At 43.2% G+C, this 24,137-nt stretch overlaps 1 protein-coding gene across 4 annotated transcripts in view; it reads left to right on the top strand.

Moving 5' to 3' along the window:
- CPQ (carboxypeptidase Q) overlaps positions 1-24,137 on the top strand; it is a 155,603-nt gene that overhangs the window by 41,759 nt on the left and 89,707 nt on the right. For all 4 annotated transcript variants that reach the window (XM_083451244.1, XM_083451246.1, XM_083451247.1 and 1 more), the window contains exon 4: positions 9,321-9,528. In XM_083451244.1, the coding sequence (XP_083307370.1) occupies positions 9,321-9,528 (208 nt within the window). The remainder of the gene's footprint in view (positions 1-9,320; positions 9,529-24,137) is intronic.

Here is a 24,137-nt window from a genome sequence, read left to right as displayed (position 1 = left end):
TGGCAGAGCTAGCCGCTCGGGCACCCAGAGCAGCACACATGCCGTGCACCCGGGGGCAGGCTGATCCGCCCAGGGGGTGTTTGGCGTGGTGGGGATCACACAGGGTCCCTGGACGTTTAATGGTCTACTGATCCCTGTGCCACCACTGTGCTCGCTTCCCCGCTGCCACCAACCTGTTACTCTCAGGTACATACTGAGTCCAGACAGTTGTTAAAATTAAACCAAATAAACAAATTTATTTTATAAGCATTAACAAGTTTATGGTTTTTCAGATAATTTTCTTGTCAGTTTCTTAACCTTAGTTTCTTTACTGGCCTATACCTGCCTAATACCTTCTGACTGATTATCTCAACTGTTTGACTGACTCCTCTTAATAGATTCTCTTACTCTCTCACATCAGACTAGCCCAACCCACAGACTTATCCTCCCTCTCTCTTCTCTAACTCCAGGCTGACTTCTTAACAACTCTAACTCCTCCCCTTGGGTTCCTATTGGTTAATCATTTTACACTTAGTTAACCCTTTCCTTATGAACCCAGTATGATATCACACACCTAGGAGGGCAAACGCCACAGGCGTGGTGGTGATCCGCCCCGGGGGATGATCAGCGTGGCAGTGATCTGCCCAGGGAGGATTTTGTCACCCCACTCTGGGATGGCACTCGGGGCAGACCATCCCCACCCACCCTTTCCTATGCCCCTGCCCATTTGGTAGATACAAAACCACAGGCCCATGAGCATCATCCAAGCCAACCCCTCCAATCCTATAGCAAGATAGTTCCCCAGTCTCTGAGCGGTGCGAGATTGCAGAGGTTCCAGACACTCACCCTGGGTCTGTTTCCTTTTGGGAATGGGGCACAGTGGAGACTGGTGTCTTTATTATACATGGTTTATTTACATATACAGTTGTACCTTGGAAGCCCCGTTGGACGTTGAGCTTCCAAAAATAGTTCGCAAACCAGAATAGTCACTTCTGAGTTTGCGGCATTCAGGAGCCAAAACGAGAACTAAGCTGTTTGAAAACCAAGGTATGACTGTACCTACAACCTGAGCTTACGATGGAGGGGGTCACAACATCAGCACCCCAAAAGGGCCTTGTTTCTCCCATAGCCGCAGCCCTGAATTCAAACAGACGTAAAACATAATTCTCTGCTTCTCTCGCTTTACAGCTTGCTGCCTTTACCAGTCTGCAACTGGTTTTCTCTCCCTCATGTTGCACAAAACTCTGCCCCAAAAGCTCAGACTTTTTGTCCTTCTAACCATCTAAGAGCTGGGGCAGGGATTCTGCTTCTGGAGCAGAGCTCCCTTTGCTCTGTTCTGATACTGGCCTATCACCTTTCCTTTGTTTCCCTTAATGGCTTATGGCCCAGGTGATCACCTCATGAAGCTAGCCTGACATATTTTAACACTCACTAGGATTCTAAGGATTAGAACTTTGGCACCCACAAACTCATGGCAGTGTGCTCTCTTAGCAGAAACACCCAAACCACAATAATGGCCAGGGGAGAAATAACTAACATGGTAACATTGACAACCACTCTCATAAAACGCCCAATAAATCCATTACTCACCATTCTCACAGTTGTTCCCAATGGTGCAGCCCCATTAGTCATGATGGAAAGGCACCAGTCAACATATGGGAGGAGTGGGAATGCCGTGATGACGTCATGTAATTTGTTCTGTACTCTGGCTGTGTACACTTTTAAGCACATGACCTCTCCCAAAGAACCCTGAGAAGAAGAGGAGGAGGAGGAGGAGGAGTTTGGATTTGATATCTTGCTTTATCACCATCCAAAGGAGTCTCAAAGTGGCTAACGTTCTCCTTTCCCTTCCTCCCCCACAACAAACACTCTGTGAGGTGAGTGGGGCTGAGAGGCTTCAAAGAAGTGTGACTGGCCCAAGGTCACCCAGCAGCTGCATGTAGAGGAGCGGAGCCGCAAACCCAGTTCACCAGATTACTAGTCTACCGCTCTTAACCACTACACCACACTGGAGAGATGTAGTTTGTTAAAGTCTTGGGAATTGTAGCTCTGTGAGGGGTAAGCTACAGTTCCCTGAATTCTTTGGGGAAAGTCATGTGGTTTAAATGCATGGTGTGTACGCAAACAAGGCATAAGCCTGCTTCCAGGGAGACCACAGCACTTTCTCCAGCACAGACAGGATCATATTTCAGAGCTTTGGAGGAGCCATACCACAAGGATCTCTTAGCCAGTGGTTCAGATTCCTTGACAGCTCAAACACAGGTCACAGAACAACCCTTTTGCATGAGAAGCAGGTTCAAAGGGAAGGAAAGGGACAGGTGTCATTATACAGACTCAACAACCAAGCTGCAGTAGAGCCCAGCAGCTGGGAGGAAGCCTTCAGATAGAACCCATAGGCAACAAGCCTCTTTGAGAGCAGGAATCCTACACAGGCAATGTTACAAACAGTATTCCTGTGTGTACAGAGCATGCTATTTGTGAGGGAGAGAGGACAGAGCCAATAGGAGGAATGGAACTCAATGGGAAACTCAATGGGAAAGAGCACTGCAATCAGAAATGGGGAGAGCGGGAGAGGAGATTGAGACAGTCCATACCAGGGAGAAGGGAATGCAACCTCCACAAGCCAAATGTGATTTTTGTGGACCTGGTGGGCAAGGACAATTGGGCCTCCAAGTAAACCTGCATGGGATTCGACCACACATCCTGTTTCTTGCAGCGCGTTCAGAAACCACCTGACTCCTGTGTTCCACACGTATGGCTGCCAGCCTGTTGCAGTGTCTTATCTTAATGAGAACTATAGGCAATGAATTCCTGGTCAGACCTGTGAAACGCAAGACCCTGGAAGCAGTTTGCATTCAAAGGTCCTACTGGGAGCCAATCGGGTGTGTGTATATGGCAGTGCCTGGAAGTCATTTCCACATAAATGCATCCTAGGAGAGAGTCGTGGGAATAATCCTGTGTCTGAAGAACATAGTGTGCAAAATGAGTTCTCTTTTCTGTACATTCTGATGCTGGTTAGCTCAAGCTTCCCTGAAATGTACAATTTGAAACCTAATCATGAATGCAGATTTGTTTAGATTTGTAATAATTCATGAAGAGGTAAATAAACCAGAATTTAGCAAGCCCAGAACGAGACATCAATGCTGTCACTTTCTTCAGTAACTGCCATCTGTTATAGTGTGCCATTTGTCATCCAAGCTGTTGTTCCACTGAATCATAGTTTTCCCAGGGCATTTAAATTTAACCAAGAGTTTGCTGTGTAGCTGACACCTGTTGGAAAGAGTGGAAAAAAGTATAAGCCTCAAAATAAAGCAAAAGAGAATATCAATTCATCCTCCAGCCCTTTTCCTTGAATGCCTGCTGCTCCCAGTATTAACACAAGCTGTTTACAATGCAAGAGGAATTTTAAGGCCCACAGGAAGGGATATGCAGACAAATGTTGAAAATGTCAGCTGAGTAGGTTTGTTCAGAAGTCAGTGGCAAAACAATGACTCCAATGTAGCCGACTCTCGCAAATGATATTAGCTCAATATTAGATTCTCTCTTTGGGTTCTATAAATCCCCCATCTACTGGGAATATGTTTGCTGCTGCTTTTCTATAAGATGGGTGCAAACCTTTTGTGAAATCAGGAAGCAAGTAAACCCTACTAAATTGGGAAGCACAAAGCAATCGGCGAAATCTCAAACACGTTAATCATCCCATGCCTTAATCCATCCTTGTGTGATTATTGAACGTTTTGGGTATGTGTGATGTGATATAGCCATATATAAAGTATACAGGACACTACAGCTGAAATTTAGTCCATTTCAAATAGCAAACAAATGACTCTTCATGGTAGTACACCTGTCCCTAAGTCCCTGCCAACTGTTGCCATTTTTATGATTAATCTGTTTTGTTTTGCTGGGTTTCTATCTTGTTTTGTTCACATGGCAACAGTGGAAATCAGACAGTAGGGAAGTCATAAGGCTAATCATACCCAAGCACCACACAGTACATGCAACCTTAGCTACAATGTCCTTAGTCATATTTTATAACAAAACAGAAGCCAAAGCCATTTTCTAATTAATGTACTTTTGTTGTCGTTTAGCTTCAAACATTTGCAGATTAAGTATTTAGCTTGATCTTCAAAGGCCTCTTCAGGCAAAGGGTCTGAGGAATGAAGGAGAATCATGTTCTGAGTATGTGTAGCATGTCTTTGAGTTGCCAGCTAGTTCAAGGTCTCGGGTCTTTGTTTCTGTTAATTGCGCTTCTTCGAAATCTGTGACTTTTAGATGCTTTGTTAAATTAACAAGCGCTGCAATGCAATTTAATATGTCTCCATGTGCAAATCCCACCTTTGCTAGCTCTTAAACAAGGGCAGCATGGCAGACTGTGGAAGTGATGGGAGTGAATTGTGTCATTGAACACGAAGAAAAGGCCCATTCAACACATGCTGTTTGGCTGTTCCACAATATATTTCCAGCCTTCTAAAAGTACCAAATTGGGAGTCCAAGAAGGTCCTATGTGGATCTGCAACTATTTGTAGAAAGCATCGTGGTAGTCAAAACACATTGGGTGCAATGGCAGGTGGGACTGATGAAGTCTTTTTCCCCAGACGCCCACCCGCTTTCCACCTGCTTTTTACTTATTTCTTATTTTTGCCAAGTTAAATGTGTGTAAGTTGTGGTCTTACGGTTCTTACTCCACATCTTAACCTTTAATGAAGATTTCTTCAACCTTAGGTCCCCAGATCAGAAAGGCCAAGTTGCTTCCTTTTCTGTTTGAAGAAATATTATTGTTACAGAACACGTTTCCCTTAGTACACCCTTTTGCTGTTAAATAATTTTTGTCTACTTCTACAGAGAAAGTAGAGGAAATGATTTATTGCTAAGTTGATATCTGATGCATTTGAAACATGCCAGTTCTTTCTCGGGGCAAAAAGAAAACAGCCTTCCAGTTTGATTTGTTCTCTTCCAAATTGCTCCAAAGTAGATAGGGCTTATTTGATAATAGAGCCTATATGAAAACAGCTTTCTCTTCCGATCAGCTGTTCATAGAGTAGCAATGTTACCTCCAAGCTTTGCTAAGGATGAACTATGATTGCTTCCTGCAGCATTAAAATTCTGTGAAAGGCTATCCTGCATTATATAATCATGTAATTTTGCTCACTTTATCCAGGCAAGCTTTATATCCTGTTTCCAACTGGTATCATTGATTGACTCCAGACATGTCTTTCATTTGTTGAAGCATCACAATCGAGTCAGGTTTTTGCAAGAAGACAGTCTAAGATCAGTATCCTGAGCGTCATTAAATTTTCCTATATATATTGCAGTGGCTGCAAAATAAATGAAAAAGACAGAGCTAGATAGACAACATGGCTGTAAATTGTTTTGGTGCCTCTGAAGTTTAATCTGAAGTTGAGTTAGCTGATGGCACTTCTGATTTTTCTTATTTCATATTGCTGATGGTTATTATTACTATGTTTGTATACAGGTATATTTTAATGTAATTGTTGTGTCCTTTGGCTAGCACAAAAAACTTATTGAACGCGGCATGAGGGAGGAATCTTTCAAAAAAGAAAGATAATACCGAACTCCATATACTTGCTAAACTTGTCCTCTGAGCATAGCTTTTAAAAATCTAGATCTGTACCTTGACAATAGCAAAGGAGATTTTGAGAGTCTCTTGGAAGTGATTTTAGGATTGAGGGCTCATCCTCAAGGACCACCTCTTTCCATATGAACCTATCTGGACCCTGAGATCATCTTCTGAGGCCCTTCTTCATGTGCCTCCTCCATGAGAGGTCCAGAGGGTGGCAACACGAGAACTGCCCTTTGTAGAATGCTCTCCCCAGGGAGGTTCTCCTGACACCTTCATTATATACACCTTTAGGGTCCAGGCAAGAACGCCCCTCTTTAACCAGGCCTTTGGTTGATTGACACCCAATGCCCTTTTAAAATGTGTTGGAGGGGTGCTATTTCTTAGGATATTTCCGTTCCACCTTAAAAGGGAGCAGGATGTTTGTGTCACAGCCTGCGCATTTCCTGTTTCACAGGATGTTTCTGTTGTGTCTTTGTTTTCATTTCGCTCCCTCTGCCGGAGACATTGAAGCAGGCAGTCATGTTTTTCTTTGCTCTGATCAACGCAGAAATAAACTTGTAAATAATGCTTTCCTGAGTGCATCTTTCGCTGCGTGCATTATCTGCTGATAGAGCGTGCATCGGCTCTGGAATGTGGGAAGCTATTTCTAGAGCTCGTGTCGCTAATTGCCGATACTGCGTGTCTACGGGAGATCGATGGATGTCCGGAGACGACGTGGAGTCATGATGGACTTTGTCTCCCTGGCAGTATCCCAACACTATTAAGTTATTTTTGTTTTTATTTTGTATTATGTATATTGTGTTTTTATGTTGTGATTTTATGTTGTAACTTTCCTGAGACCTGTGCGGATAGGGCGGTATACAAATTTATTAAATAATAATTTAAAAAATGCTCACTTACCTTTTGCCCCACACTTTCTAGGCACAGCTCTGCACTTTCCCAGTCTGTGTCAAAACACATTCTCCCACCCCCCTGCCCCCCCCCAAGAAAACCTGATCTTTACCACTGAATCAGAGCAAAAGGCAATTTGGATTTGCCATTTTCTCAGATTCAGCAGTAAAGAGCTGGTTTTCATGGGGAAAGCGCAGGAGCAAAGAACACACCCAGCACTCAGGCACAGACCTGGAAAGTCCCAACCTGTGCCTAGAAATGTGGAGCCTAATTAAGTGTGGATGAGCCCTGACTTCCCCTCCCCCCCAGAAGATAGTGTTGGCCCAGGTAGGATGAGTTATGTAAACTCCTTTCATAGATTTAGGCTGTAACCCACTGAACAAAATTCTGATTTGATTTAATACTTGTATGCCACTTTCCCAACAATCAAAGCAGCTTACAACAATAAAAGAATCTACAAATAATAACAACGCTCCCTGGTTTTGCAAAATAAAGAAATATCTCGAGGGAGGTACAACAAACACAATAAAGGGATCAAAGCAACAGAGCATAGGAAAAGCAAATTGAGTTGCCTTCTACTGTGTAAGGCCATTGGTCCATCAAGCACAGTATTGTCTACACTGATCGGCAGCAGCTCCCCAGGGTTTCAGGCCGGGTTCTTTCCCAGAACTAGCTGGAGATTCTGGGGTTTGCACCTGGGACCTTCAGCATATAAGTCAGATGCCCTACTACTGAGATGCATCCCTTGCCCATATATTAAGCGACACAGAACAATAGACTTACAGTACAAGCCTATTCATGTTGACTCATCATATGCAAGTCCCTGCTTGCTGGGTAGCTGGCAGGTAGAGGGAAGCGGGGGCAGGGGGAGGTGGTTTGGTATTTAAAACACCTGCACCCTCCCCCAGTTTCTAAATTTGGAATAAAAGAATAAATGAGCAAGCAAGAACAGAAAGGAATGGGGGAAAATCCGGGCTGCCACCGCATTCCAAACTACAAACCAATGTTTTATCTAGATGTTGTTCGGTTTCCGTGGTTGGCCAGTGATAAAGGCACAGCTGGGTAGCTATACCAACCTGTTCTGGCTTTGTTTTAAGTTGTAGTGTTACATTAACTATATCATGCTGAAAACATGCTGCTTATCTCTTAATTATCACCCCCAAGATTTAAGTTTTGTTTTGTTCCGTGAGCTATTTGATAAGCAGGCGGTAAGCAAATGATGAAATGGCACCTTTTATCGGTCCCTGCAGAATATGCTATTTGTTGGAATGAGGACGTAGATAGCCTTGCTGAATTTCAGGTCACAAAGGGCTATGTTAGCTGGGAGCAGAGATATCACAGAGCACAGGTAGGAGTTGTAGATCCCTGGTACCTCTGTTTACTTAGCTCCCCTGGCCTGCCTTTGCCAAGCATGGCTATTGCTAGCCTTCATCATGTTACCACGTTTGGAGACTGGGTCCCAGTCAGTTATTTCTCATAACACCCAAGCTTCTTGCCAAGCCCACACATTTCTCTGTGGTTTTTTTCTTCTGGCGGTAATTTTGCACATGCTTACCAAGGAATATGGCCGCATTCACATTTCACCACTTTAAACAGTCATGTCTTCTCCCAGATAATTCTGGGGGCTGTAGTTTGTTAAGGGTGCTCTCAAAGCTACAGCTGCCAAAGTTCCCTGCGAAGATTAATTTATGGTTAATTTATGGCTCTGGGTTCTGTAGTTCTGTGAGGGAAATAGAGGTCTCCTAACAGTTATTGGCACCTTTAACAAGCTACAGCTCCCAGAATTTTTGGGGGGAACCAGCGACTCTTTAAAGTGGTATCATAGTGCTTTAAATGTGTTGTGTACTGAGGTTCTCACCCTGGGCCAGCAGGGGGATACTGTAGATAGTTTTCACTCAGGTCCGCATATGCAAATAAGGAATTGAAAGTGACGTTCAGTGATTGGATAGTTACAGAAAGTTGTTACTGTTGCATTGTAGTGGAGCTCTATATAAGCAGGTTGGCTGAACCCTTCAGCTCAGTTCTGTTCTGGCCTGTGAATAAACAAGAGCTGTCTGAAGAATTGCTGTGTCGTCTGATATGTTCACCCACAACTTAACAAAATGTATGGTGTGAATGTGACTCAAGCCCTTTTGAACTCAGTGGGGCTTACCTTCTGAGTAGACAAGTGTAGGATCGCACTGTTAGGGTCTGTGAATTGTTAGTGTCCAGACAGAGGCTGTTCCTTCCATTAGGCAAAATGAGGCAGCTGCCTCAGGCAGCAGCAAGGTGTACATGGGCCCCATGCCTTGGCCTACACTCCCTTAAGCTAGCCTGCTGCCACAGGTATATTGGAGGGTGATGCCTTGTCACGAGTGTTGAAGTATTTTATTTATTTATTGAATTTATATACTGCCCTATATTCAGAGGTCTCGAGGTGGTTCACAGAATAAAATCAAAACATAAAACGACAAAATACACAATAAAAACAAAACCGAATACCTGCCCCCAAAACCCCACATTTTAAAAGGGCATAAGATTCCAGTCAGCCCTTGAACCTGGAATGGAGGGAGGGCACCATCTTGTGCTTTACCTCAGGCGTGTCCATAAGTATATAAATGTATTAAGAACAGCTAGTTCTTGGCATATATATAATGAAAATCTTCTTCAAATAACACCCCTAAGTCCTGTCTTTAAGCACTGGGCTATGTTGTCTTGGTAGCTGAAGGGATGTTTTTCTCAGGAGCTGTTAAAAATAACAAGGCTGATAGCGATCTCGAAAAATCCATCAGGATGGGTGGGCAGAGCTGGACAGAATTTGGAGCACTATTGTTTGGATAGTGTCATTATGTACTGTATAACATGTTTAATTTTTGTTTTTTTCATATAGCCCACACACTGGGATACAAGAATACCAATCTGATGTACCCAAGATTCCCACTGCCTGCATTTCAGTGGAAGATGCTGAAATGATGAGCCGGATGTCTTCCCGAGGCACCAAGATTGTTGTGACCCTGAAGATGGGAGCCAAAACCTACCCCGATGCTGATTCCTTTAACACGGTTGCAGAGATCATTGGGAGCACATACCCCGAGCAGGTGGGTGACACTTGGGGAACAAATTAAGCACGCCACTGAGATTATCCCATCTCATGCTTTCAAATTCACCGTAAACACACTGAGGTCTGGTGTCAACATTTAGAGCGGGGATTGCCAACCATTTTGAGCTGGTGGGCACGTTAGAAAATGTAGGGAAGAACTGTGGGAGCCAGTCACAAAATGGCTGTTGTAGAGGCATGCTGTAACCAAAATGGCTGTGTTGAGGGCATGGTATAAAAGAGATGACCACGAGATAGTTCAGGTGCCATCATTAGCAGCTCTGTCATTGGGTGAAAATGTGCCTACAACTACCAGCACCAGGCTCACTCCAGTGACAAACTCTTTCTACGTCTCCACATTTCTATATTCCTTATAGACATGGCTAGTCGTACCATTAGGCAAGAAGTGGTGACAAAACATTGGAGGGCAGAGCCGTGTGTGGCACTGTCTTTCTTGGGGGCAGAGAAGAATACTGTCCTATCACCAGTGCTTAAGGAAGACTTTTATATGTGAAATTCAGGCTACCATCTTGTCCTTCACCTCAGACAGCAAAATGCCCACAGAATAATTCTTTCTCAAAGTGATGTGGCAATTAGTTACTCTCATATTCAGCAGAGTTTCTGTTAACAAAAGTAAAGGTTTCACCCCCCATTTTTTAAAAAATATGGCTGAAGTATGAATTCTCCCTTTTAAAAGAAAACAATGCTTTTAAAATGGAGAATTTTAATAAGATAACTTCATTACTTGTTGCTGCTAACTGCGTTGTAACTCCTTTACCGTAAGATCAGAGCTAATAGGTTTTCCAAATGTGCATTTAATATGCAATGAAGATATATATTACAATGCATGACATTACATCATCTAATAAATATAGACCTGCTTTATTCCCTCAATACCCACCTGGCTCTCAGATCTGCTGAGGCTGGTGTTTCAGGGACCCCTGTTCCCTATCCAAGATGGATGGTTTAAGAGCTGTTAATAGATATGCCACCCACTTCGGATTTCTTGCCAAAGATTTAGAAGGCCAAATCTGCTATTATTGTGCTTCTGAATTTCAGGTTAGATTACTTGTCTCGTAAAAAAAGAAACAGCTGCTTTCTTTTTTTCCCTCCCTTCAGGTTTGCAGGCTGTAGCACAAAGTCAGTCGCAGTGGCCGAATCTGGCATTGCTTTCTGTTGCAACCCTGCCTTTGATAAAGTGCAAGAGTAGCACAGGGCTTAGTCTCAGTAAGGGCTTCACTCTGTCGCTTGTTTTCAATGCCGGAGCTCAGCCATGTACCTTAGGAGATGCCCTGAGCATGTATACAGTTTCAGTTTCCTCATTTTGAATAACTGGAGCCAGCCTTCATACAACTGGGATTAGGGAGTGGTGTTTCTGAAGGGGCGGCTTCCGGACAAGTTTTGTTTTTCACAGATGACACTGAAATAGAAATTGGAAAGTAAATACTAAAGAGGAATGAATGCTAAAGAAGTTGCCCTTCCCTTTTCTTTTATATATGCTCAGCGACAGTGTCAAAACCCTAGCCACACAACTGTTCCTTAGCCCTTACCTGATAAGCTGGACCTCTGTTTTTTTTTTTTTTTGCATTAAAAACTTAGAGGATTTGTCAAACATGGGCTGCAACTGCTGCTATTTGCAGGCCCTAGGAGTGGAACCAGGAAGGCTATGATTTCAGACACTGTGAAGTGAGCATCTTTCCAAAAAGCAGCGTGCTGGTCTCCAATATGTAGCTAAAAAAAACCCCATCCAGCATAAGATGAGAGGTAAAGGTAAAGGGACCCCTGATCATTAGGTCCAGTTGTGGATGACTCTGGGGTTGCGGCGCTCATCTCGGTTTATTGGCCGAGGGAGCCGGCGTAGAGCTTCCGGGTCATGTGGCCAGCATGACTAAGCCGTTTCTGGTGAACCAGAGCAGTGCACGGAAATGCCGTTTACCTTCCCGCCGGAGCGGAACCTATTTATCTATTTGCACTTTGACATGCTTTCGAACTGCTAGGTTGGCAGGAGCAGGGACCGAGCAGGGAGCTCACCCCGTTGCGGGGATTCGAACCGCCGATCTCCTGATCGGCAAGTCCTACAGCGCCACCCGCATCCCAAGATGAGAGGTAGCTATACAGTAATTGAAGGCAATAATTCCTCCGTGCCACTAGGTGGTTAAGTCCAACCAAATGAATGCATTAGCTCCTCCTGGACTGAGCTGATGGAGATGGTCTTGGGTATGGTGCCACGAAGGAGGTTCACATGATCCTTCTCACACGCTGGAAGCATGCATGAGGGCATCATCCTGGGCAGCCCCACCCACCCCATCCACATGTGCACAGGCCATGTGTTTGGGAGCTATGTGAATGAGTTAGTTGTACTGTACATACCAACACACATGTGTAGCGTAATCCTGCTTGTGTAAAGGAGATCTACCATATGTGCACACATTTCACAGCCACTGAATGTGGATCTGGCAGGGTGTGTGGCCACCACACATGTTGGTGACAATGGACAGAGATACCTGGCTTTCATTTATTTTTATTTATTAGATCCTACTCACTTGTAGTTTCAGTGCATGCAAGTGCTTGTTTTAAACCCCGTAAGGTCTCCCAGGCTTAGTGTTCTTTTGACACTTGTTTGTGGGTGGGTTTGATGTTGCATCAAGTTTGGTTTTTATTGTATTCTATGTTAAAACTTGCAATAAAAATTCAGATTTTTTTTTAAAAAAAGATGTTGCATCAAGCCCATGTTCCCCCACGCTGCCAGTGTCTTTTCCCATCACTTTCCTTATCGCAAAAATTACAGTGTGCATGAGAAATGGGTATGTGGCAAAAGAGCACAATTTAATTGCACAACCTGCATTTACCAGTGTGCAATTGAATCCCGCCCCAAAATAGCAACAGTCTGGAACAGCCTTTCTCAACCTTGGGTCCCCAGATGTTGTTGGACTACAGCTCCCATCATTCCTAGCTAGTATGGCCAGTGGTCAGGGATGACGGGATTTGTAGTTCACTAACCTCTGGGGACCCAAGGTTGAGAGAGGCTTGTCTGGAAGGGCCCAGTGATGGACAAAGGGAAAATGAGCAGCAGGGGGGTTTGCAAAAATCTTGCGCAGGGAGTCTCTGCAGTCTCCACAGCTTGAAAGCCAGAACAGCTCAGGACCATCCCAGGCTGTGTGCAAGATTGTTCCCTTCACACTCCTGCTGCAAGATTGCCCCCTTCCAATACAAAGGCAACCCAGAGCACTAAATATGCAAAAAAAAATGCAAGATGAGGTGGACAGAGGAATACAACTAGCCAGGGGTTAGATGAATAGTGCACTCATGCGCTGCACCAGTTTATGGGCTCAGACAGAAGGCTTTCCATCAATCCTCTTGGGGACAGGAGGAGGTCAAGGGTTGTATTTTCTGAAGCCCCCTTTCCCCAGTAGAGGGTTTATGACAGTCTTTTAAATTCCCCTTCAAAGTTAAATTGCATGCACATTTTCAACTATGTATATAATTTGAAAATGATAAATAGCTTTTTAGCAGTATTTCTGCCACTGCTCAGATGACATCATTCCCTTTATAAACTTATATAACCCCCAGAAAGGCACTCTTCCATGTGATTAGCTCAGCAGAAAAATGCCTTGTCCCATTTACTGCCAACCTTTCTACCACCACATGTATGTTTTGGATTGCTAAAAGACTGGGTAATGTTGTAAACGCTCACAAAAACACAGTAAAAGTGGAAAGAATGTTGAAATGGTAGGTTTCTGTTTTTTTAAAGCAAAACTTGAAACCATGCGCCCCAATGCTTCACAGGACCCTAATATGCACATTGATCTTCAGCTTCGAGGTGGGCAGACTTTAGGGTTAGAGTTGGGTCTACTTCTTGTTCTTACTTTGCCAGAACCCCAAGATCCACCAAACCAAGCCTGATGCAAAAGACATACAGTCAGAATTAAAGAGCAGGGTGGTTCTGAGCACATTCCGAGCCTATCACCATCATCATTATTACCGTTATTAAATTTGTTTTGTTCTCTTCACCAGAAGGTCCCTGGGCGAGTAACAACCATTTTATAATTCAGAATTAAAAATAAGTAAAATATGAAAGTTATCTGATTTCAGTGCCAGAACTGAACTGAGATTTCAGCTTTTTCATGCAAACGCCCTTCCCCTAATTTGTTTCCTTTATTTTGGAATTTAGGTGGGGAAAGGTGTTTTAGTGTTGCTGTTGCTAAACAACTGAGGTTCAGAAACTGTTGCTGATCCGCTTCAAATGAGCCAGAGATCTGCTAGGCTAAGAGATCCCAGTCTACCTTGCCCACCCTTCTGCAAGCTTGTGCATCCTCTATATTTGTGTGTAATCCACAAAACTATCCTTGACACTGGTCAACAGAAAAGCCTTTACACCTGTGGTAGTTTGTATGTGTGTGTTGCAACCCTCGTCTGAACAAGATGGGGCAGCAGGGTATAATACAGAGAATAGATGAATGTTCCTGGGGGGAAATGGTGGGCAGTTAATCTACGTGAACAAAATCTTTATTGGAAGACCTCATAAACTGAAAACCGGATTCATGGATCTGGCTACTTTTAGGTTCCATCTCTTTCGTAATTCTGTATTGACCTATTTCTGCATTAATCGGGTATTGTTGTTTTTTAAAAAATGCACATGAGAACTGATAGCTACATATTTGAATATGTATTTAAATATTTTATCTCCATGCACACATTTCTAGATGCATTTTATCCTAAAATACGCACCTTCAGCACATTTTTGGGTACATTATTTGAACAATCTTGCAAAATTCAGAGAAGGGTGAACTCCAAAGGATCATTGCATTCCGATTCACATGTTCATCTGGTAGGTGTGGACAAGGTCGGTTTGCATCAGAACTGAGAAAAACAAATTCCTATGTGTGTGGCAGAGATCTTACAATTCAGAAGGAAATGCCAGTATTGTGGTGTTGTGTCCTCTGTTATTTGGCCTTCTGGTTAAAACAAATAGATCTGTAAAAGTTGAGCCAGAGGTAGTAGACCTTGCTGCCCACCCTGTTCTGTTCTGAAGTTTATTTTTCTTTTTCTTCCTTCCTTCCGTCCTTTATTTCTTCTGCAAATAATGCATTGTCCAGGGCAGCAGTAAGTAGAAGTCAAACCTTCATCAGGATTTCTAACAGCTAGTCGGTTCCCAGTAGGTTTTCAATTTGCAGTAAGAGTTTTCACCTGCCAGATATCAGAGGACTGTAGGAGTACAGCAGAGAAGTTAACCACACATCTTCATAAAGTGAAGACTTGTGGGCATGTCTGCACTGCTAAGGGACTGCAGATTCAGTGCCAAGTTGAAGTTGTTGCAGCCAACCTGTTGCGTCTTCGTTGGAAGCCTCTCAAAACCATAAGAAGCGCAGTAGGAATGTTATGCCAGTGTCCCTCAAATTACCTCAGGGAATGGTCTGAGCTATAACATTGTTAAAGCTCAGAAGGCCACAGCCTGGTCAGCCCTGAAAATCCAATGGAAAGTTTACATCTAGGTTCCAGTGTAGTGGCAGATGTGTGTGGCAAAAATGAAGGAAAGAGCAGTCAAGTTTCCGATGTGGCCTGAGATCTTACGCACCCCTGTGTGATCCAAAGTAATTAGGGCTCCAATACATACATATTGATCTGGCAGTAGGACCTATAAGCCAGTGAGGCTTATTTCTGGATGGAGGCTTCATCATCATCATTTAATAACATAAGACACCTGCTTCTTGGGGAGAAAAGCAATGACAAACGTAGACAGCATCTTAAAAAACAGAGACATCACTTTGTCAACAAAGGCCCATATAGTTAAAGCTATGGTTTTCCCAGTAGTGATGTACGGAAGTGAGAGATGGACGATAAAGCAGGCTGATCGCCAAAGAATTGATGCTTTTGAATTATGGTGCTGGAGGAGACTCTTGAGAGTCCCATGGACTGCAAGAAGATCAAACCTATCCATTCTTAAGGAAATCAGCCCTGAGAGCTCACTGGAAGGACAGATCCCGAAGTTGAGGCTCCAATACTTTGGCCACCTCATGAGAAGAGAAGACTCCCTGGAAAAGACCCTGATGTTGGGAAAGATGGAGGGCACAAGGAGAAGGGGACGACAGAGGACGAGATGGTTGGACAGTGTTCTCGAAGCTACCAGCATGAGTTTGACCAAACTGCGGGAGGCAGTGGAAGACAGGAGTGCCTGGCGTGCTCTGGTCCATGGGGTCATGAAGAGTCGGACACGACTAAACGACAACAACAATATATCGCTTGATTGTAGGAAACCTCAAAGCGGTTTACAAAATAAAATGTACATGACATCACTTCCTTCATTCTGTCCACTTCTCCCAACTAAGCAGCTCCACATAAAAAAGGCAGTGAGCTCCTGGTGATGTGCCCCAGGTGATGGTCAGCCAGTCCTGGCCACATGCTCCTGCCCCTGCTCCACCTTCCACCCTATTTCTTGGCCATCCATAAACTCCTTCCACTCCCTCTGGGAGCCCAATTGTTCTCTTTTCTGCCTCTCTCATCCTTGGAGAATTCTACTCTTCCCCACGGGGTACAAGGCTATGGTGGCCTTCAAGGCTGGATCCAGAAGGGCACCAGAAATCAGGAAGTTTCTATGCGATTTCTCTTTTCCATTCTCCTGGCACTGAAGATGACGCACAAATGTGGGTGGCCGCATTGCGGCTGTGATCCTGTACCTCACTGTTAGCTGTCACACATTCACAGAATGTTTCTGCACAATTGTGCTATTTCAGTACAGCTCCTTTGCCCCAAATGTTGAGCGGTACAGGTTCTAAACTGCCTTCGCTGTGTCACGAGCTGATTTGTATTTCCTTAAGCTGTGCAAATTGCTGCCCTTATAATGGAATTCCCTTAACATTTTACAACTGCATCAATAACATTTATGTGCTGTAAAGGGTGCCTTATGCATGTCTGCGTATAATGCACAGCTGCATATATGGTTGTAATAACACGAAACAGCATCCACTTTGGAGTGATTTGTCTCATGTTTCAGGAATCTGGCAGAGGAACATTATGTGAATGTATTTGCTGTGGCGATGACCGCCCTGAGAAGTTGCTCTGCTCAGGCACTCGTCTTTGTGGGGCGCACAGGGTGTCTACAGGCCTCTGTGTGTTTTATGCTGCCGAAGAGGAAATATGTCTATGCTAAGCTAGCAGCTGTGTCTTATTTAGGCACAACATTACTTTGGGAGCACTGTGAGCAAAGTGGGAAGCTGTCATAAGTCCCGGGGTTTCACTGGGGTCAAGAGTGGAGTGGCAGGCTGAGACACATGAAGAGGGAGAACTGTCATGGATTGGTTGGATATAGAGGAATAGAGAAGATGAAGAAGAAGAAGAGGAGGAGGAGGAGGGGGAGGAGTTTGGATTTGATATCCCGCTTTATCACTACCCTATCACTATTCCACCTTTAGAACAGGCATGTGGAGTTGTTGTGTGTCACATGTCTGTTTACTTCCAGCACAGTTTGCTGGGAACTTCCGTTGTATATAGCTTTTGCTTTGCTGCTGTTTGCTTGGACACGAAGGGAAGCAGACATGTTTTTCTTTTGAATAAAATACTGTAAACATGCTTACATGTGCCTCTGTCTGCCACTTCCGTTGTGAAGAGTTATTCACTCTGCTGATTAGAGCGTGCTCAGTTTCTGAAGGCTTCTGAGGCTTGAGTCGCTGATTGATGCTGTTCCGAGAACCGGAGTTTGCCCGACTGACAGCCGGTGGCTGGAGCCAGCTGGGGGCCTGCCAAATGCCCCTGTCTCTCTGGACGCATCCCAACAATTACTGCCTCCAAGTGCGGAGGGAGAGCTTAGCCACCATATTTAGTAGCTGTCAATAGCCCCCTCATCCATTAATTTGTCCCTTTCAAAGTTAACGAATTTCCAGAGGGGTAGCCATGTTAGTCTTTTGCAGCAAAAGAGCCTTGTACAGACAAAGTGAAGTGACTTTGGCCCATGAAGTGACTAATGGCCCATCACAATAACATCTATGACTGTAAACCTAACAGTGTCTTCTCAGAAGTGAGTTCCATTGACTTCACTGGGGCTTACTCACAGGTAAGTGGGATTAGGATCACAGCCATTCTTACAACCTTGATTTCACAATGAAATTAAAATTTAATTGTACTTTTAAAATGAAGGTTTAGGATGGTCAGAAGTGAGCAGTCAAATCCACGTGGTTCTCCTCACCTAATTAATGGGGAAGCACAGATAACAAGTAACAAGAAAGATCACTTCTTTATGCATGAAAATAATAATAATGAGCACTTCATTACAGTAGTTTCTTAAATTCAGAAAAAGGCAGTTTAATCCTAACTCCACTTACCTTGGAGTACATTTCAGTAAAGTCAGTGGGATTTACTCCTGAGTAAACATTGTTAGAATTGCAGTCTTAGCACATAAAGGTTGCCTTTGACACAAACAATAAAAAACAATAAGAAAAGCAAAATGAAATCTTTACACATAAATTTATTTTATTTCATAGATTTTATATGCTGCTTGGTTGTAGGGGGGGAAACTTCAAAGCAGTTTACAAAAAATAGAAAATTACAACCAAAATTTAAAACATGCAGAAGGTTTAAACTGCAATAAAATAGACTTAAACAAATTAAAACTCACACAAACTTTCTAAATATCTGGGTAGATTTGTCTAGATAAGAATGTATTCAGCACTGAAAAGAATGCAGTGAAGGTGTCTGGATGTTATCAATAGGCAGGGAGTTCCAACGTGTCAGTTCTGCCACACGAAACAATTGAGCTCTTACAGATGCAGTGCAAGTATTATGTGGCACTTGTAAAAGTGACCATTCCACCAATCAAAGAGGTCAAGTGGGCACATATGGGGTAAGGCAATGTCATAGGTAAAGTGGTCCAAAAATGTTAAGGGCTTTATATACTAATAGTTAACCCGTTGAACTTGGCCTAGTTGCAGATCAGTAACCAGTGTGACTTTCTCACACCTTGGCAGCCCCTCCCTCAACTGAAAACAAATACTTTGCATTATTCTCTTCCCTGTGTTTTGTCTTTCAAAGTAAACGAAGCTAATGGGCCATCAGTCAGCCATCTCTCCACAGGCTTCTAAACCTCTGTTGATCTTCAGGATAACAGCATTAGGAAATGTCAAAAAAAGTGACATGTCAAAAAATTATATATAATATGCGGACTTAAATTCATTCCTGAACACTGAGCGAACATGCAAATAGAGGGAATTTCTGTATTTGGGCCTGCTTAGAGTGTAATTACCCAGCATCCCTATCTCCTAGTGCTTTCTCCCCTCCATGACATGGGAATTTGGCGAATATCCAGAGACATAAAAATATTTTATTTTGTTTTTAAAAGGAGTAGGATTTTAAAACAGTCATTTAAAAAACCAAGGAGACTACAATTACTAACTTACACAGAGCCAAATGCTTGCTGGAATAGGCAGATTTTGTCGTTCTCCATCACTGGAGTTTTTCAAGCAGAGGCTTGACAGTCATCTGTTGAGGAAGGTTGAGCTCTGAATTTCCTCCTTCCATTAAGTTGGGGACAGGTCTAGATTGGCTGCAAGGTCTCCTTAAACTCTATGATTCTGAGGCAAGAAGTGAAACAAACTTGAAACAGTAGAACATACTGGAATGATTGGGGTGGGGAACGAGTTAACTTTATATAAAACAAGCTTCTTTTATTTTTATGGGCACAAAAATCCTTAGACTAGACATTTGCGATGGAAATGTCAAATCGGTCCAAGTTATTATACATTAAAATATTCCAGGCGATGCTGCTCTCCAACTTCAGTTAATCCACAGTTCATTCTTATATGTGTCTACTCAGAAGCAACTTCTGTTGAGTTTGGTGAGTTTTACATCTAGGTAAATGTGCCAACCTAGCAGTTCGAAAGCATGTCAAAGTGCAAATAGATAAATAGGTACCACTCCAGCGGGAAGGTAAACAGCGTTTCCGTGCACTTCTCTGGTTCTCCAGAAGTGGCTTAGTCATGCTGGCCACATGACCCGGAAACTGTATGCCAGAGTCGGCCACGACTGGACCTAATGGTCAGGGGTCCCTTTACCTTTACTTTTAAGTGTGCATTTGGATTGCTGCCTTAGAGTAGCTTGCTTGTGCAAAAGGATAGTGTATGTGTGGCTTGTTGCTTGTTGTTGTTGTTGGCACAATCTTCTACACAGTCTTTGATGGGCCCGAGTCACAATGGATTCATGTCATGAAATGTCTTCAATCATGAAGCATTCTGCTTACCTAGTTAAACAAGATCAGTGGACTTTTGTGCATCTATCACTGCAAAAAATAACCAGCAGCTGTTCAAACTGAGCAACCCTTGAATGTGACTTTATGTTGGAAGGGGGTGGGGACTTGGCCACCCAAATATGGAAGATCCTAGCTTTTCCTTGTACTTTATCTGTCTAATAATGGAAGATCAGAGTGAGAATTCTAGCAGCCAAATGTGTAGCGCTTTAAGAAAGACTATCCCTTCCCCATAGATTCCATTATAGGATTTGCAGTACAAATAAAGAATGTATTTTCCCAGGATGTCTTGTAAATATAAAAATAGCTCAGATCTTGTAACTGTGCAGCAACAATCCTTTCCTCTTGCTTTAACAGGATTATAAAGAATCCTGTGGTCGGGATTGTTGGCAGTTCACGTGCCCCATAGCTACTGGTCTTAATGCATCCAGTTTTCATGGAAGGGAACAACTTTAGAATAGAAACTTTAAGAAAACTGAGCTTTACCATCTTAATATCCCCTGAGTCAGACAGCTAATGTGTAGCTAATATATAATTAAAACTGCAGTTCTGTGCACACCTACCTGACAGCACACCCCATTGAACACAATGGATCCCACATCGGAGTGTAAATGGGTGAATAAGTCAATTTTGGTTTCTTTCATTTTTCCAATCTTAAGTTCAGTTCTCCACATTTCCACATCTGTTTGCAATTTTTTTTTTTAATATAAAAGGTCCTCGTGAAAATTCAACAATTTCTCCTAATATATACATTTGTGTATGCAATTTTGCCTAACATACACATTTTGACAACACAATTTCTTGTAACATAATGCCTTTTTTTTACATCATTTTCATTAAAGTATGTATTTATATGTACATTTTACACTGGTATGTGCGTTTTCCAAAGGATGCAAATTCTGAAGGACAAATGTGCTTTGGTTTCCGTATATTTTCAGAAAGTGTGAATAAGGTAGATTCGCCTTTCAATGCAAACTGAATTGAATTTTGCGTGGGAGGGGCATCCCTACTTCTCTGTAAATACACATAGTGTTTTGTTGTAAGTGTGGAACTGACAACAATTACAAGCGTTTCCTTTAATTAAGACAGCTTGGTGAATGGTTGATTAATTGCAGAGCACCACACACATACTATAGGTCCTGCTGCTGCTTTCCATAATTCATGGAGAATTTTTTTTTTTAATGCAAGTAGCTTTAACATTCCAAATTATATTTGGCCTCACAAGAGCACTGTCAGCTAAGTCAGCTAGGTCACTATTATTTACGTTTTGTAGTGGAGGAATTGAAGCTGAAACATGAGGAGTTGCCCCATGGCTACATCATGGAAGAGATGGGACTGGAATCCATATCTCCCATTTCAAGGCCATCTCACTCTCCTGGACTACTTATCATAAGGCTTTCGCTTTGTGGCCACCCATATCTCAGTGATTGGGTCTTTTCTACCACTCTAGTCCTGGAAGAGTATATATGTTGGTTAGGTCAGCATTCTGGCTCTTTCAGTTTGCTTTCTGCTTCAGAGGCATGATGTAGTGAGCATCTTTGTGGTCTTGGGGAGCGAGAAAGAAACTTGATTCATAGTCTTTCCTCTGTTTTCTCTTCTCTTCTTGTTCCCATTTGTGAGGCTGATCTTTACAGCTCATTTGTGGGGACTGTACAGTCAGACCTCCTGCAATTTTCTTGATAGGCTGCCTGTGGTGGAAATCCTGTGATGTATCTTGATGCATATTGCAAAGATTAGCTGCAAAGCTGGTCTGGAATGCTGGGTTCCATTCCTCAGCTCAGGTGTGAGATAAAAAAAATATATTTAGATAGTTGTCACAGGCCTAGTCAGGTGTTCAGCCGAATGTATAAAAGGGAGCACAAACTGTAAGAGAGTGCAGAGCTTTCTTGATTCAAAGCACAAATTAGGCTATAATAAACAGATTCATTTGAATCTTGTAGGTCTCCTCACCTTCCTTCCTTCCTTCCTTCCTTGTCTAAGCTGTGGTCACTTTTAAATTTTACTCTCAAGGTTGTGTCTTTGTCCCATCCATTTCCCCTCACACCATCTATTTCTACACACTATGTTGCAAGATTGTTTTAGCGACTCTTCAAAGACACAAAAAGGCCCTGCAAGATCATTATCTTTACTGTTTCCCTGTTTCTGTTTATTTTGCAAAATTATACAATCATTTTTTTTGGTCATTCCAACTTTCAGGGTGTCTAAGGATTTGTCAGTAGCGCTGCAGACATAAAAGCATCACATTAAATTATGGTGGCTTTAAAACAGCCTGAAATATTTGTCCTGAATTAATAAGCAGTAGACGTGAATGCAATGTATGTGTGTGTGTGTGTTTGTTTTAAAAATATTGCCTGAAAGCTGTCAGAGAGTATAGACACATTTGAATTCCTCTATTATTAGTGCTAGTCAAATGGCAGATTATTATGAACATAGATGCTTACGGACGGGCAAAGCACTCCAGAGGTTTTCTGATTATGCAATAAATATTCAGAAAAGGGTCCAGAATAATTGTGGTTCTGCTTAACTTCTAACCAATTTATGTCAATGTATTTGTATTTAAGCTAGCTTTGACGGGATGGGCTGTGGATTAGGCAGGCTGCTAGTGATTACTGGTTTGCTTTCCAGCTAGGATTAATATAAAATATCAGAGGAAATAGAATGCAGGTCCAAATGCAGAGAGTCCAACTTGAACCATGAAGCTTCCTGGGCAGCCTTGGGCAAGTTAAGTCACTGTTTCTCAGCTTAATTATATTATAGGCAGGGACTGGCTGGATGATGAGGAGTGGTGGGAGGCTGCAGCCTGAGAACCCCATAGGGAATCCCCAGAGGAGGAAGGATCAGAGCCAGGGGAGTGGTGGTGGGACAGTGAAGACAGGTCAGAGGCTGAAGGTGGGGCAAAATGGTTGGATGCTGAACAAGCAACAGGCTTGAGTGAGAGAGATGAAGCAGAGACAGAAAGCACTGCAGATGCAGGACAGGCTGCTGAGGAGAGAACAGAGGCTGCAGCAACTTCACAGGAGCCTGCTGGCCCTACTGTATTATGCTTGCCTCCTCCCTTGTCTCCAAGGACACAGAGGGCCTTGTATGTAGCAGAGCAAAGAGCACAGAGAACACAGAGCCCCTCTCCTCAATGGAGTTCAAAGCTGCTTGGAAAACATCCAGCCAAGGAGGAGATGTAGAGGGAACAGATCATCCACTTTGCTAACTGCTTTACTGGGAGCCAGTCTTGCCCATAGGTTTATCTGTTTGTATTCTGTTTCCCTGAGTAAAGAATTACCTTTACTGCCTGTCCCTGAGTCTCCATGCCGACTTGCAGTTGAACCAACCCTGACACTGTCTTATTATGAGTCAGGCCATTGGTCCATTTCGCACAGGGTTGTCTGCCCTGACCACCAGTGGCTCTCCAGTGTTCTAGACAGGGGACATTCCCAGCCTTACCTAGAGATGCCCAGGGATTACCTTGGGACCTTCTGCTTGCGAAGCAGACACTGTGCTGCTGACCTACCACCCTTCTCCAATCTCACAGGATTGTTGTGAAAATATTAGTCGATCTGTCCCATATAAAAACGTAATCTCAGTATTAGTAATGGAGATAGTGCTTCACATAAGCCCCACCTATGCGTGCACCTAACCATCCACACTCCAAACTTAACCTTGAGGTATATGGGACTCAATTTGTTTTTCCGGGTTTAGTAAAATGAGAAGGACTTGGTTGGAGTCATCTCCCTTAATTGCAGATATGTGGGGACTTTGCAGGAGTTTCTCTGGAATACACTCCTGAATATTGAAAGTAGAGAAGCTGAACCTTACCCTGGAAGTCGCTGGTTCAGGTTTAAATTATTCTTTTGCATTATTTAATTGTGTGCATTTTGTAGTGGAGGACGAATAGCCCTTGAGGGATTTTCAGTCAGCTCCACTGCCTGTCAGGTTGAAACCCTCATGGATAATTCAAATAAGGGTTGACTAAGCAGTGTCACGAAACCTCCTGAGCAAAGCTCTGGTGTTGAACTGAAGATGAAGCAGCAAGAGCATGGCTGGAGCGACCTTGGTGGAAGACCAATCTAGAGCCCTTCTGAAGGCCTACTTTCTGGCAGTGAGGACAGCAAAGGAATGATACACAGAGAAGGGCTGTAGCCCCTGTCTAAAACCCCGGAGAGCGACTTCTAGTCAGAAAAGACTAGGAGTGGGGGATTGACCTCAAAGGCTGCATTTCCTCATGGACCATATGTGAGTGGTGGGTTGGGTCAGAGGCAGAGGTGGGTGGACAAGGCAGGTATGGTTGCCTTCCCTTCATACAGTAAAAACCAGAGGTTTTATACACACACCAACTCCACGTACCTCTCTCCATCCAGGAATTATTATCCAAGAGGCATTATTAT

This window comes from Podarcis tiliguerta (genome assembly GCF_965153285.1).
Source record: "Podarcis tiliguerta genome assembly, chromosome: 7".
In the NCBI taxonomy this organism is placed as follows: Eukaryota; Metazoa; Chordata; class Lepidosauria; order Squamata; family Lacertidae; genus Podarcis; species Podarcis tiliguerta.
Note: the sequence above shows the minus strand (reverse complement) of the source record. Positions and strands in the feature narration are given on the sequence as shown.